Source organism: Nothobranchius furzeri, chromosome 9, assembly GCF_043380555.1.
Source record: "Nothobranchius furzeri strain GRZ-AD chromosome 9, NfurGRZ-RIMD1, whole genome shotgun sequence".
Lineage (NCBI taxonomy): Eukaryota > Metazoa > Chordata > Actinopteri > Cyprinodontiformes > Nothobranchiidae > Nothobranchius > Nothobranchius furzeri.
This window is the reverse complement of record NC_091749.1, coordinates 71,867,079-71,880,628: the sequence shown is the minus strand read 5'-3', so window position 1 is coordinate 71,880,628 and position 13,550 is coordinate 71,867,079. Positions and strand designations below refer to the sequence as shown.

Genomic DNA, 13,550 nt, shown 5'->3' with positions numbered 1-13,550 from the left:
GAACGGTTGAGAAATAGTTTTTTATTTTTTAAAGAGCGGGTCAATTGAGCCTCGGAGTCCTTCTCCACCCACGTATCAATTTTAAAAAATGCAACATTAGTAGGCGTTGCCTGGAGAACCGAGGGGGCGGAGCCGTGGCAGTGACGAAGACGATGGCTAACTAGACGAAGCTAGCTCCCTTCACTCTGAGCAGTCATTAGAAGTGGAGGACGTTTCTCCCCCTCCTTACACAGACACTCGAGAAGAAAGGGACCAAGTCTATTTGGAGGAGACAAGCGGACCTGAGTCTTATTGTTCTGAGCTTGTGAGTTGCCTGAAACTCCCAGAACCGACCCAACAGAATCACCTCTGAAAGGTAAGTAGCCGTTAGCCATAGCATTGGATTAGCTGCAGGGTTTGTCTCCACGGCCCTAAAAAGCTAGTATTCAGCATGTTTTAGAGGTTTATCTGCTTCAGCACACCTGGTTTTAATCAGCAACAAATAGCTGAGCTGCTTAACAGCTAATCTAACCTGTTAAAGCAGGAAAATCCACTGAAACATGCTGGATAGCTCTCCGGTAGCCCTGGGCTCAAGTTACAGTCTGCTGCATATAAAGTTATGAAAATACCCCATGAGAAAATTATTCTGTAATGTGTTCAGCTCACTAAAACTGCCCTGATTTTTTTATTTATTTACTAATAACAGCTGCTCTCTCGGTTCTAGGTCCTCTGGTGTCTGCAGCTGGTCTCTGCTGGTGTCCTCAGGATCAGGAACTTCCAGAAGAATGTGCCTTTCAATGACTCTTTCCCCCTTATTTGTTATATTAATTAAATACATCTCAATTTATATATTTCCTGTTTTTCTTCATGTCCATAAATACTTAAACATGCTTGAAATTAGAACGAGCTTTTAACAGTGAGGTGCTAGTTTAATTAATCACAATAGCTAGTTAAACACGCAACAAAAATGTGATATTCAATGTAATTTATAAATATCCATTAAAATATCAAAACTGGAATCTAAATGAGATATTTGGCAGCACAAAAAACTTGTCAAACACAATATTTATTATAATAATTGTAGGCAGACAGGAGACAGAGCTGATGGAGGTTCTCAGTCATCGAAGGATGGCTGAAGGCTTTCCAGGAACAGGAGATGTGGTGTTGTCTCTTCTCTCTATTCTGCCAGATGAGCTGATAGGTTACAGGTGTGTGAGGACATCCTCATGCTGTCATAACCAGATGACAGGAGTTATCAGGTGATCAGCCAGGCTAATGAGATGCAGAAAGAAAACAAATTCAGGACAGTGTACAATACGTGGTGTTGCTCACCTTATGTGCTCTTATAGAATATTAATGTGTGCATGCCTCATGGTGTAGAGTCCATATTTTGCTGAGTGTCCTGCAATAATGCAGGTTATTAGTTAATTTACTTTTGATAGCAAAAACAAAATATTTAATGTAAAAGTTATTTTCCAGGAGAATCAGCTCACACGTCACCACCAAGTGTCACAGGGGCAGAATCAGTAGCCTCCGTCATGATGTCATGATGTAATCACATACTTATTTAATTGTTAATATCTTAAAAATTCTGAAATGTTTTAATTTTTTTTTTAACCTTGAACAGTTCACTGAGCTTGCACTGTCACTGAGGTGGACGCTGGAATCAACAGCAGACACCTTACATCTTGGTCTTTTCAGGGGATCTGGACGCTCTGGGACCTTCTGGAAGATGAATTTTCATCATGGTCCCCGTGGGTCACCAGACACACTGCGGCTGTGAACTCCATTCTGGCTGGCTATGTAAAAACAAAGAAGCAGCACATTTATAAATGTTTAAAAGAGCATAAAATCACGTGTAAAAATAATCTGTAAAACAAATTAAAACTAGAAGGTGATAATAAAATGTTTACATAGAAGATTATTAAAAATAATTCACCTTTGCTACAGGGAAGGTTTCACGTCAGCCTGGACAAGTGCATTCTTGCAGCTAAATCAGTCTGACAGCCAGTGTCTTGGGTAGATTTAGCCTGAAAAAAAAATAGAAGCACATTGTTGTTGGGAGTTTATTAAGTCAGATAATATACAAAAGAATCTCCTATATAGGCGCTTTATAACATTCCTAGTGTGTGATCGTTGTTATAACGTAAAAGTCAGTCACATATGATGTGGAGAGCCTGAAATGCGACCTCCTGAACAGAATTCCTCACAGAACCGGGTCACAAGCTGGATTTCACGCTGTAATGCTGTCAACTAGTGCAGCGTTAGTTAGAGACACTGTTGCAGAATTGCCGACTGACTAGCTAAAGGAAGTGAACCACGTCTCTCAGACTTTGCATTTAGGTAGGGAATTGTCTTTAGAAGATGTTAAAACGTTTATTTAGCTGACTCACCTCAGACTGGAGCCCGCCGTGGTGGGGGAGCAGAGTCGGTGGGCTGCATCTAAATCGCGGAAGAGCCACGGTGGGCACAGCCTCCCTCTTCAAACGGAGGCGTGCAGAATCGCGGGTAAAATGCCCACAGAGTCACCGCAACCATACTACACTACACCTACTCACCAATACTAAGACGATATGGAGCACTAAACCCGAAATACTTTCCCAATTACACTAACAGCCAAACACTAACTAAACTACAATATACAACAGCCAAGCTAACACTAAATAAGTATTTATAACACTAAAAGATATGCTAAAGACTAGGATATGCTAATGCTATATGCTAATGCTGAACTACCGCTGACCTCCTACACTCGCTTGCAAATCCAACTCCCACTCGCCACAGGGCGTGGCCGAGACGCTCGTTGCTTTTATAACTTTGGCACAGAGCTGCTACGTAGTACTCTACTGGTTTACGTAGTACTTTACTCTTTAGCCATTGGCTAAAATGTATTCAAAATGACTCAAATTCTATGTTTTCAGCTGAAGGTGGCGCATTACTGTGGTTTTTAGACAGAATTTTTAATTTTTAAAGAAAATGCACCAAAATGCTAAAATAAAGAATGCACACATTTAAAACACTATTAGACACTCATTTATACAGTTCATCAGCAAAAAAAAAGTTAATTTAGACGTTACTTGCTCTTTAAGTTTCTTTTAGTTCTGGTTCAGCATATTTGTTTGAATGTTTTTGTTATTTGATCAAATGGAATAAAATTTCTATTAATTGGTAACTCTTTTTGATCATTTTAACAGTTTTATTATTCAGTTTTTAACAATTAACAACAAGGTAAATAAATGGTAAGGGAACACTGTAAGGCATAAAAGTTAGTTAAAGATAAAAACAATATAGTAACTGGTGTTTGCATTTAAAGCACGATTGACCTGAGTGGCTTTTCCTGGAACGTTTATTTAAACTTGGAAAGCAGGAAGTCTTTAGTGGTGAAGCTAAATCTGCTGAACATGGATCATAGAGATGGATGAGAGCTGGAACCGAGATCCATGGCTGAACTTTTCTGGTTGGAGAGTGGAACATCATACAGAGTGGTCTGCAGAGGGTGCTTCCGGATGTGTCATCTCACTGTCCACTGCATCGTCCATCAAAAGGGTTTGCTGGGCTGGCTCAGTCGGCGGCTGTTACATCACTAACATTCAGATATGTGCAAAAAAGGAGATCATGAGTATAATACTTGTAACTCTAGCAGATAACAGGACTAAATGCTTTTTAATACTAGAGATTCCTACATAAATTACTTGCTTGTTAACAGTAATTGTGATCTGGTGGTACTTCCCCCAGAGCAGACACCTCAGCAGAAAGTTGGTCCCGCCAGAGGGCACCACTGACTGCCTCCAAACCAGCATCCCCCTCATCTTCTGCAGCATCATCGTCCTGCACCACAATGTCACCAGCACTGTGGCAGAATGGTGCGACCTGTAGAGACAAAAAGTACAATTATATTTCATTGCAAAACAAAGATCACACCCAGAGTTTATTTCTACTTTGTGTTAACTTACATGGGGCGACGGTGGCACAGGAGTTAAGAGCTCGCCCCGTAATCGGAAGGTTGCAGGTTCTAGCCCCGCTCAGCCTATCGCTGTCGTTGTGTCCTTGGGGTAGACACTTAAACCACGTTGCCTCAGAGGGACCGGTGGCGCCAGTGCTCGGCAGCCTCGCCTCTGCCAGTGCGCCCCAGGGCAGCTGTGGCTACATCGTAGCTCATCCCCACCAGTGTGTGAATGTGTGTGAATGACTGGTTGTGTTGTAAAGCGCCTTGAGGGGTTCCAGGACTCTAGAAGGCGCTATATCAAATACAGACCATTTACCATTACATGAGGTACAAAGGTGTGGTGCACCTCCAGCGCTTTCAGGAAGATGGCCCTGAACCTGGCCTTCATCATTCCAAAAGCACGCTCTATGATGCAGCGTGCCCTGGAATGATGGCTGTTGAACCACCCATTTGTAGAGAGTGATGAGGGGGAGTGGATGTTGGAGGCATGGGTGCCCTCCATCTGCGAGGATGAAGTGCCCATGAGGAGGATAGGCTGACTGCCTGTGCAGTGGGCTGTGCCGGAGCACCCTGGAATCGTGGACCGACCCCGGCCAGCCCACATAGGCATCGATAAAGCAGGCCTGATGGTCACAAACTGCCTGAAGGATGATGGATGGAAACAGTTTCCTGTTTCTGTAGCACTGACCATCAGGACCGCTCGGAGCCTTGATCCAAATGTGGCAGCCGTCGATTGCACCAACTGCTTTCCGGAAAGCTCTGTGGTGAGCCAGCCCACCAATCCCACGAGACACAACCTCCATCTCCTCTGGGGTTTTGGGGAGGTGCATGACCTGATGGAGAATTGCGACCACGTCCTCTGTGACTCGATGGATGATGTCGTGGACCGTTGAGCGAGGCATCCCAAACACTCTTGAGACCACCCTGCAGGATGTTCCACTTGCCAACCAGAGAAGAAACACCAGGGTCTCGATTGTGGCACCCCAACAATGTCGCCGAACTTGCTTCAGGAGATTTAGCAACACCGCCAAAGACGAAAATCTGGTCTGAGATCCTCCTGGTTAAAAAAAGCAGTCCAGGACTGGGACACTCAGGTTAATCCTGCAGTACAGGGGTCTGTTCTGTTCAAAGAAAAGTGGAGAACAATAAAAAAAAGGTATAAATTTATGACATTTCTAGAAGAGAGCTAGGCATTATTAGGCTTAAGTTGAAAAGGACAATAAATGTTAAAAACCTTTAAGTGCTACTTTTACTATGAACTTTGTGCATAGAAACAAGCATTAGGATCAAATAAATATTTCAAAAATATCATTTTATTAATTATTTTAAATGTTAATAAGTGAAATTAACTAAATGCATGTTAGTCTACTCTATACTAATGCGCATATTTAGCCACAGGTATTTATGTTGCTTAAAATATGAAAGAAACTAGCACTAAAGTTAACATGTAATGCCTGAAAGCTGGTTCACTAAACAAAATATGATTTTACCTGGATATGGCTGCTTCTCAGCCTTAAATTCAAAGGCCGGCGACGGCGATTAAGCAGTTGTAGCTCCTCAAATAACAAAAAGAAAAGGAAAAAACACTGTTGTGGATCCATTTTTACTAGCTTGTTAGCCTGTTTGCCGCCATCACGATAGCTAAGCGACAGGACCTGGGGGCGGGGATAAAAACAAGGCTAGAACTGTCCCAATTCAGAGCCGCTGACTTCCGGTTTTAGCGGTCGAGCAACCGGCGAGGACCCGTCCTCACAAGCATCCTGCTCCTGGATTCGGACACACCCTGGAAGTCAAACCGGTGCAAAACAGCATGCCAGTCAGAACAGTACTGGACTACCAAGTCTCACACAAAATAACAGTCCCCTAAGACACATGTCCTGTGCTGGCCATTACGTGCATCTTTTAAGACAGGACGTATGGTTTTTATGGCGTTGTTTTGTGCCCAATGCAGATGTGCTTTGTCAGAATATCTACCCCGGTACCGGGGAGGTTTAAAGCCCTCACCTGTGACGTGAAGGTCACATTCTCAACTGCAGCATGAAATCAACCGCTCTACTCCCGCAACTCTGAGAAAGTGGGTGTTTGTGACCTAGTTCCAGGGGAGGCGAGTTCCAGATCAGAGACTATTCAGGGGGAGGAGCAGGACCTGATGATGCACTTGGGCTACAAAGCCACAACGGGGTTTGGGATTGAGGAAATGACAACATCACAAGGTAAAAAGCTCAAAAACGCTGATCTTTCATGAAATGCGACCTTTAACTGGAAAACTAGTTTTGTAGAGTTACAGCTGTGAAATTACCGGCTGTGGCAAAAACTCTCAAGTTAAGAATTTAAAAATGTTGCTGAAGATTAAAAAAATCATTCAGAACTTCTGTTGAGATCAACACCTATCCTTGTTTGTAAGTTTTCCAGTTGGCAAAACCAAATAATCTACTGAAGCTTTCACATGTGGGCCAGCACGAACCGGACTAGCTTTTAACCCTCCCACTGTCCTATTGGGTGACCCCGCCAGGAAAGTTGACCTTTGAGCAGGGTTGATGGTTTATCCCTTGAGGTCCACATGGCAGGGGTGAGGTAGTTCTCACACCCTATATGACAAAACACGAGTGAATCAACAGAAGTTAAAAAAGAGGAGAAAACATGTTAAAAACGTCTTCATTGTTTTGTTTTTAGGGCATATCCAGTACAGGCTAAAGTTTGGACACACCTTCTCATTCAAAGTGTTGTCTTTATCTTCATGAGCATTTGGGAGATTTTCATTGAAGGCATCAAAACTATGAATGAACACGTGGAGTTATGTACTTAACCTGTTAAACCCTAACCCCCCCCCCCCCATTTGGGGCCCTCTAGTTTCATGTCCCAGACATCTACAGCTGTCCACATTCTCCAAACACAACTAAAGCCACAATCAAACAGCCCAGATGGGAAGCACGGCCATTTTAAATTGTAATAAAATAAGATACAATGATTTTTTTTACTTTATTTTAGAAGAGCATCTGACCTTCTCTGGTGTCTGCTGAAAAAAAAAACCTTGAACAAATGTAGTTGAGGACCCCTGGAATAAATAAAACAATAGACTAAATTTCCTAAATGGAATTTGAACTCACAACCTCCGTCCTGTCAGCACTTTCACACAGGGCAGCTCTTCTAAAATAAAGTTCAAGTATTATTTTATCTTAATGTATCTGTTTAATGTATTTGTTTACAATCTAAACTGGTTTGATTGTAGCTGTGCTCGGGGAATGCAAACCATCACTGACACTTTGGACACGGATCTCCAAAGGCCCCCAATTGGGAGGTTCCAGGGCCCAAAGAAAAGAGGCCTAGGGCCAAAGGTGAAATAACTGAAAACAAGTTTATATATTCTATTTTCTTCTAAAAGCCACTCTTTGCTCTGATCACTGCTTTGCACTATTCTCTTGATGTTTTCAAGAGGTATTCACCTGAAATGGTTTTCCAACAGTCTTGAAGGAGTTCCCAGAGGTGTTTAGCACTTGTTGGCCCTTTGTGAATGGTCATGGTCATGAAGATAAAGAATCATTGGATGAGAAGGTGTGTCCATACTTCTGGCCTGTACTGTAGGAATGCACAACATGCATGTGAACAAAAATGGAGTTTAAAAAAGTCACTTTCCACTTTGGAAAATATACGAGAGGCAGAAAAAAATGCAAACTTTAAAAATATGTGTACATTTCCAATAAAAAAATACATCAAATAATAAAAAAAACTAGTTAGAAAACAAAGAGTAATATGAATTTACTGATATTTGATGATGTGTCTGCTCTATTTAAATTTAAACAGCTACTATAACTATGCCACCTATTTTACATTTTAAGATAAATCAATTTAAGCTTTAGTTGTATTTAAGAAATTCTCTGATGTATCAGCACAGTCCTGCAGGTGTGGTGAAGGGGCCGAATCAGACTCCGCTGAGGGAAAGTCCCTCTTGTTTCATAAGTAGCTAGGTCCGGGGTACCTCGACTAATAATGTGGCATCCCTTCTGGGAGCACAAAGAGGTTCCCTGAATAGCAGCAGGATGCTGCTGAGTCCTCGAAGGGAAAACCACCAGCGGACAAGGACAGCCAATTAGCAAAGGACCCCTTCTCATCAGCCATGTGCTCCATATTGATTAGAAGAAAACATTTGCTGCATCGGGTTCAAGCGAACATAAAACCTTCCCCTCAGGCACTTCATTTCCTCTCATATCCTTATTTATGTCAATTAAAAAGCCTTTATTATGATGCTAACTGTGAGACCACTTTGCAAAGTGCTGCGGAAAACCACGGAGCAAAGCAGTTACTGTAATGCTCCTTTGTTTCTGCTCATCAAAAGATCCCAACCAGCAGACCTGAATTCAAACGGCAGGCTCAGTCCGGCCTTCTCCAGCGCCATCTGAAGAGGGCAGGAGCCGAGAATCGACCCGCTTTTAAGGGCTCCTCCTTTCTGCTGCTTTGAGTGTAAAGTGTGTTGATGAATAAAATTCTCTTGTGTTGCTCTGAGGTGTGTCATTGTGCTGCTGATGGCACAGCTGCCTCTCAGAGCTCACAGAACATCTCCTGGTGAGCAGGTCAGCACCTCATCAGACTCTTCCTGTTTTTGTTTTAATGCCCCCTTTTAGGAGATGATTCCAGTTTTTACTTTATTTTAATTCTTTAATCATTAAAGTCTACATTCTTCCGTTTCTGTGAGGATGTCTTTGTTTACACTTTTGGAGCCACGTTGTTTTGATGTTGACAAATAAAACAAAGTGAATACATCTGATATATAATATGCATTCTGCATGACTTTATATGCCTAAACACTGTCCCAACTGTTGCTATGGCTACTGGACTAGCTTCAGATATGTGGGAGGGGCTTAGAAAGCTGAGCTGAAGAGGGAGGAGGTGGAAACTGTTCAAATGCATCTTTAAGTTTGGTTTATGCTTGACGCATTTACTTTCCGCTTGGTGATGCGGCTCGCGGATGGAACGCGCTTCACAACTCGCAGCGTTTATGGTTCATGTGGCTCGTCTCTGCGGTGAGCCAATATTCTCTCAAACTGTAGGGGGCAGCATGGAGCTCTACGGCATGCATCCAACACTACACCATAGTAGAAGTAAAAATTACTGTTTACAACATGGCATTCCAGCATTTTTAACAGCGTCCTCGTCTTTTCCGACAGTGCGAGCTATTTCTCTCCAAGAATTATTAACATGTTGATCACGGTGATCTCTGAGAGCTGAATCATACAAATGTCTGTATTTACGAACCTCTGCCATACTAGTTCTTGCCAGTCCGCCATGTTTTTCCGTGTTCAACCGTCCGCATTGTTTTATGCTAAGCTAAAGCAAAACTTACTGCTTCCAAATCAGGCCAGCTCAGTGACCTAGTGGTAGAGTGTCCGCCCTGAGACTGGGAGATCAGGGTTCGATTCCTGGTCAGGTCGTACCAAAGACTGAAGAATGGGACCCAATGCCTCTCTGCTTGACATTCAGCATTAAGGGGTTGGATTGGGGGGTTAAACCACCAAATGGTTTTCGAGCGCGGCTGTGTCTGCAGCTCACCGCTCCCCCAGGGGACAGGTCAAATGTGGAGAACAAATTTCGCACACACACCTGTGTGTGTGACAACTAATGGGACTTTAACTTTAACTTTAATGACCAACCATGTCTGTCTCACTTATCTAACTTTGGGAATTCTAACAGACCAAACCGTACTTGAGTGGAATATCCCTTGAAGGTTAGTGTTTAATCTTTGCACTATTTTTATTTGTATTTTAGATTTAATTTTTTACTACAATGTGGTAGTGGGCTTTACTTTGTGATTTTTATTTTACTTGATGACCCTATCTCGCCTAGCTGCTATTTTGCAACCAGCAGTATTTGCACCTTTATTCTGGGTACTGTTCGATTCTTTTTATTTTGTCCACTTACAAAAACGTATACTGTTCTGAAATGGTTTGCACATGTTACTGTTTTTAGATGTTATATTGTCCTATATGTAAAGTGCAATAAGTATTCAAATAAACATTTGACTTATTTATAGTATATTGCACACAGTGCATGTTCAATTGTCTTTCAGAATCAGTGCGCTGCTAAAATAAACATATCAGCCTTGGACATCAGTCTTAATAATTGGCTTCAGATGTCGGCATCGGCCTTAAAAAACCCATATCGGTTGGGCTCTAGTCAAGACAAATGTTTTGTCAGAAGGCTGCAGATGAAGTGACCATTACTCTGCTGAAGATACGCTCCTTTGCATCTTCGCTTTTGCAAATTTAAAAACGAGTCTGCTTTGTATTTGATACGCTGCGTGTGTACTTTAGCTGCAGTGGACAGAACTAAGCATTTTACTTGGACCTCTCTGCAGCAACTTCCAGAATCGACAACAAAATGAATGGAAAACAGACTTTCTGCTCTTCTGCTTGTGCCTGTCGGGAGTTATGAGAAGTCGCATTCAAAAGGAAACGCCTCCACGTCAGAGCATTGCACCACAGCTGTTGCTACCTGAACACTGAACAGCTTTAGTCAGCACAAAGATGTGAGGACATTCGCTGCATTACTGCTATGTGACAGAATCGCCAGACTTTCCCCGCCGGCCTGGAGCCGCGGCCAGCTCAACATGCAAATTGGTCAATATGACATTTGAGCCTCCATATGAAATGAAGGTTGAAAGTTACAATGCACCTGAGAGACTGGTTGTTAACAGTTTTTTTCCTTTTAATCTACTGCTCAGCGTTGGGTGTAATGTGGTTTTTCAGGCTGCCTTTGATTGACAGAGAAGGTGCATGAGGGAGAGTGTGATACCTGTAAATCTTTTAGGAAACGATATTCACACCATTCTGTGGTGGACAATGAAAGTTCCCTTCGAGTGTGCATTTGTGCTTCCAATCGGAGCAAGAATGTTCAGGATTTACACAACTCTGGCATCGGAGCCTGCTGGCTCATTATTTTCCTGTTGTTGCCCACTCTGGTATCTCTTCATGCACAGCATTGCCCTCCAACACCTCCGTATTTAGAGATATGGAGGTGCAGGGGTCCTCTCCAATCAGACACGCCATCAGGATGCAAGAAGATTGGACTATATACAGCTCTGTGTGGATGAAATATGGTTTCAGGTTGGGGTGATTGTGGTTTGTTTTATGAGGTTATTATGTTTCTGAGCATGCTTTCATCGTGCACGTGTCCATGAAAACAGGATTCTTTGGAACATCTAGTGCCACTGATAGGGGAGTTGTGAGGACAATAAAACTTTTTACGTTTTCTTTGCAGGAATTATTAACCAAAGCTGTAAAGTAGTAGTGGATGTAACTTAACTGCAGTAAACTGTAGCACAGACTCCCACTGGTACCCCAGTCCTTACCCTTTGGCTCTTTGTTGGAAAGGGTAGAGGTTAAAATTAAAGCTGCACAATATTAGACAAATAATTTAGATAGCAACACTGTTATTCAGTGTTGCTATACTGATGTCAGCAGAGATAAACAGACCTTTTCTCCCTTAAATGTGTTAAAGAGAGCATACACTAGCTTTTCCAATAAATCAGCAGTAGTCTTAGACAGACAGACAGACAGACAGACAGACAGACAGAAAGAAAGAAACAAAGAAACAAAGAAAGAAAGAAAGAAAGAAAGAAAAGAAAAGAAAGAAAGAAAATCAAAGATACTTTTTTAATCCCAGAGGGAAATTAGAGTTTCAGTACACACAATTCAGAGATCAGACATACATGGGCAAGACACATGACAAGAATTGGTGACTGTGGTCATTCACCACCCTGAGTCGCGCTACATTAATAGAGATAAGAGGGTTACATGAGGATTGGTTCAGGTGGAGGAAAAAAGGCACTTCAGAGTTACCCTCCACTGGGAGGGCAGCTTTGCTCTGCAAAAAAACACCGCAGACAGATATGCAACAGACTTCAGACAACACAACATGTGTCCACTAGGTGGGGTGGTGGGTTGGGACTATTCCCACTTAAGTTCCTGCAGCCACGATAAGCAGTGCATGTCACCTCAGTGTGGATAGGGGGAGGAGCATTAAGGGTTGGAGGGTTGCAGTGACCCTGGAACGTTTCAGTGGCCTTCCCGCTGTCCCGCCCAGGATGGAAAAGGAGGCAGAGTTGAGTTGCCATCTGCCTGTTAGATCCCGGTGGCTGCCTGGTGGGGTCTGGGTCCCCGGCGGGGGTGGTCGCCCCTGGGTCCCGGGTCGCTGGGTCCCGGGCTCGGCCGGCTAGGGGGTGGGAGGCTGCGGGCGGGCCTGTGGGCTTGCCGCTGATATCTCCGGGGACTCTGCCGGCTGCTGGTTGTGGCCCCCCGGGGCGATCCTCTGTGCCTCTCGAGGGGGGCGGGGGCCTTCCTGGTTGCAGTCTCCGTGGGGTTCCTGCGTTCTGGGGTAGCGCCTGGATCTCTGGGACTCGGAGCTCCCCCCATCTCCTGCGCATCTTTGGGGGGCAGATCTGTGGTCCCTCACACTCTCTGTTGGGCGCTCCTATAGAAAAACCTTAAATAAACAAGCGCGTGTACACACACAGGTGCTCACATGGTGCTCTCAAAAGTATGGGCTTGGGCACGTTAAACACAGGTCTTAAGACTATGGTGGGCACTTAATGCATTGTGATTTATTATTGTGATTCTTCAGGTAAGCAATGTTGATTATATATATATATATATATATATATATATATATATATATATATATATATATATATATTCTTTTCATCAAGTTGACGCAGTGATAGGTAGATCTTGTTGTATTGTTGTTGTGTCCCTTTTTTGTGTCCCTTTGTTTTTTTTTGTCTTTTTTCTGCAGATCTAGAAGCAGACTCTTGTTCATTATTGTTTATTTTTGTGGACCCCCCCCCCCCACCTTTTCTTTTCCTTTCTCTTTCACCTCTGTCTCCGTGTCTGGTCGGAATTACAAAGCATTCAACAACAATAACAATAAAGTTTTAAGTATCAGGCGTAACATTAAAAGCAGACGCTTTGATGCTCCACCTGAGAATAAATCTGTAAGGCTTGTCACCAGCATTCAGACATCAATTCTGCTTGCTTCACAGCCAGACAGGACACGGTAAAAAAAAAAAAAAAGAGTTGAGTTGCCATAGCGACGGCAAATTCCACATATCTTCTGAGGGGGAGTTTTCGTTGTAGCCTTGCAGGCTCAAGGACGCCAGATTCCGATTAGAAATTGTTTTGGGGCCAGACAGAGATAATTTCCGCAGTCTGCTGGTCTTCACCTCTCCGAATCCCAATAATGGACGTTAATCTATCCCAATCCGTGCTGATTCGTCCACTCTATCCTTGATGGCATCCATCTTTTATGCCAAAGAATGAATCTTCGCCAAAGTCCCAAACTTACGATTCATCTCGACAATTATGTGAGTGTGTGAATTCACGGCGCGGTGCAATCCATCTCTGAGCTCCGGGATCAGGCCAATATTCCTCGACAGCTCGTTAATTTTATGGTAAACCAGGTAGCCTCCAAGGCCAATGAGCAGGAAACCCGACACCAACACCACGAATATCCACACGTCTTCAGAGTCCTCCACAGACAACTGAGATAAACAGATCAAGTTCCACTGTTTCCAGGAGTCCATGATGTATCCAACTGGGTCTGTCCCGGCGGGACATCCGGGAGCCCCTTCTCCCGT

At 43.3% G+C, this 13,550-nt stretch overlaps 1 protein-coding gene across 1 annotated transcript; it reads right to left on the bottom strand.

Annotated features, from left to right (window-relative positions):
* Positions 1-1,026: 1,026 nt before the first annotated feature.
* Positions 1,027-12,539, bottom strand: LOC139071862 (putative nuclease HARBI1). The gene is made up of 6 exons (XM_070555169.1): positions 3,933-12,539; positions 2,373-3,849; positions 1,919-2,009; positions 1,598-1,778; positions 1,312-1,381; positions 1,027-1,208 (listed from the first exon to the last, which is right to left on the bottom strand). Exon 1 carries the CDS (start codon positions 4,825-4,827, stop codon positions 4,135-4,137), a length of 693 nt encoding a protein of 230 aa, XP_070411270.1. The 5' UTR covers positions 4,828-12,539; the 3' UTR covers positions 1,027-1,208; positions 1,312-1,381; positions 1,598-1,778; positions 1,919-2,009; positions 2,373-3,849; positions 3,933-4,134.
* Positions 12,540-13,550: the final 1,011 nt, after the last annotated feature.

What these genes read in the sequence shown, in the direction of transcription:
- LOC139071862 (XM_070555169.1), bottom strand. Translation starts at nt 4,827, where the DNA reads ATGCCTCGCTCAACGGTCCACGACATCATCCATCGAGTCACAGAGGAC.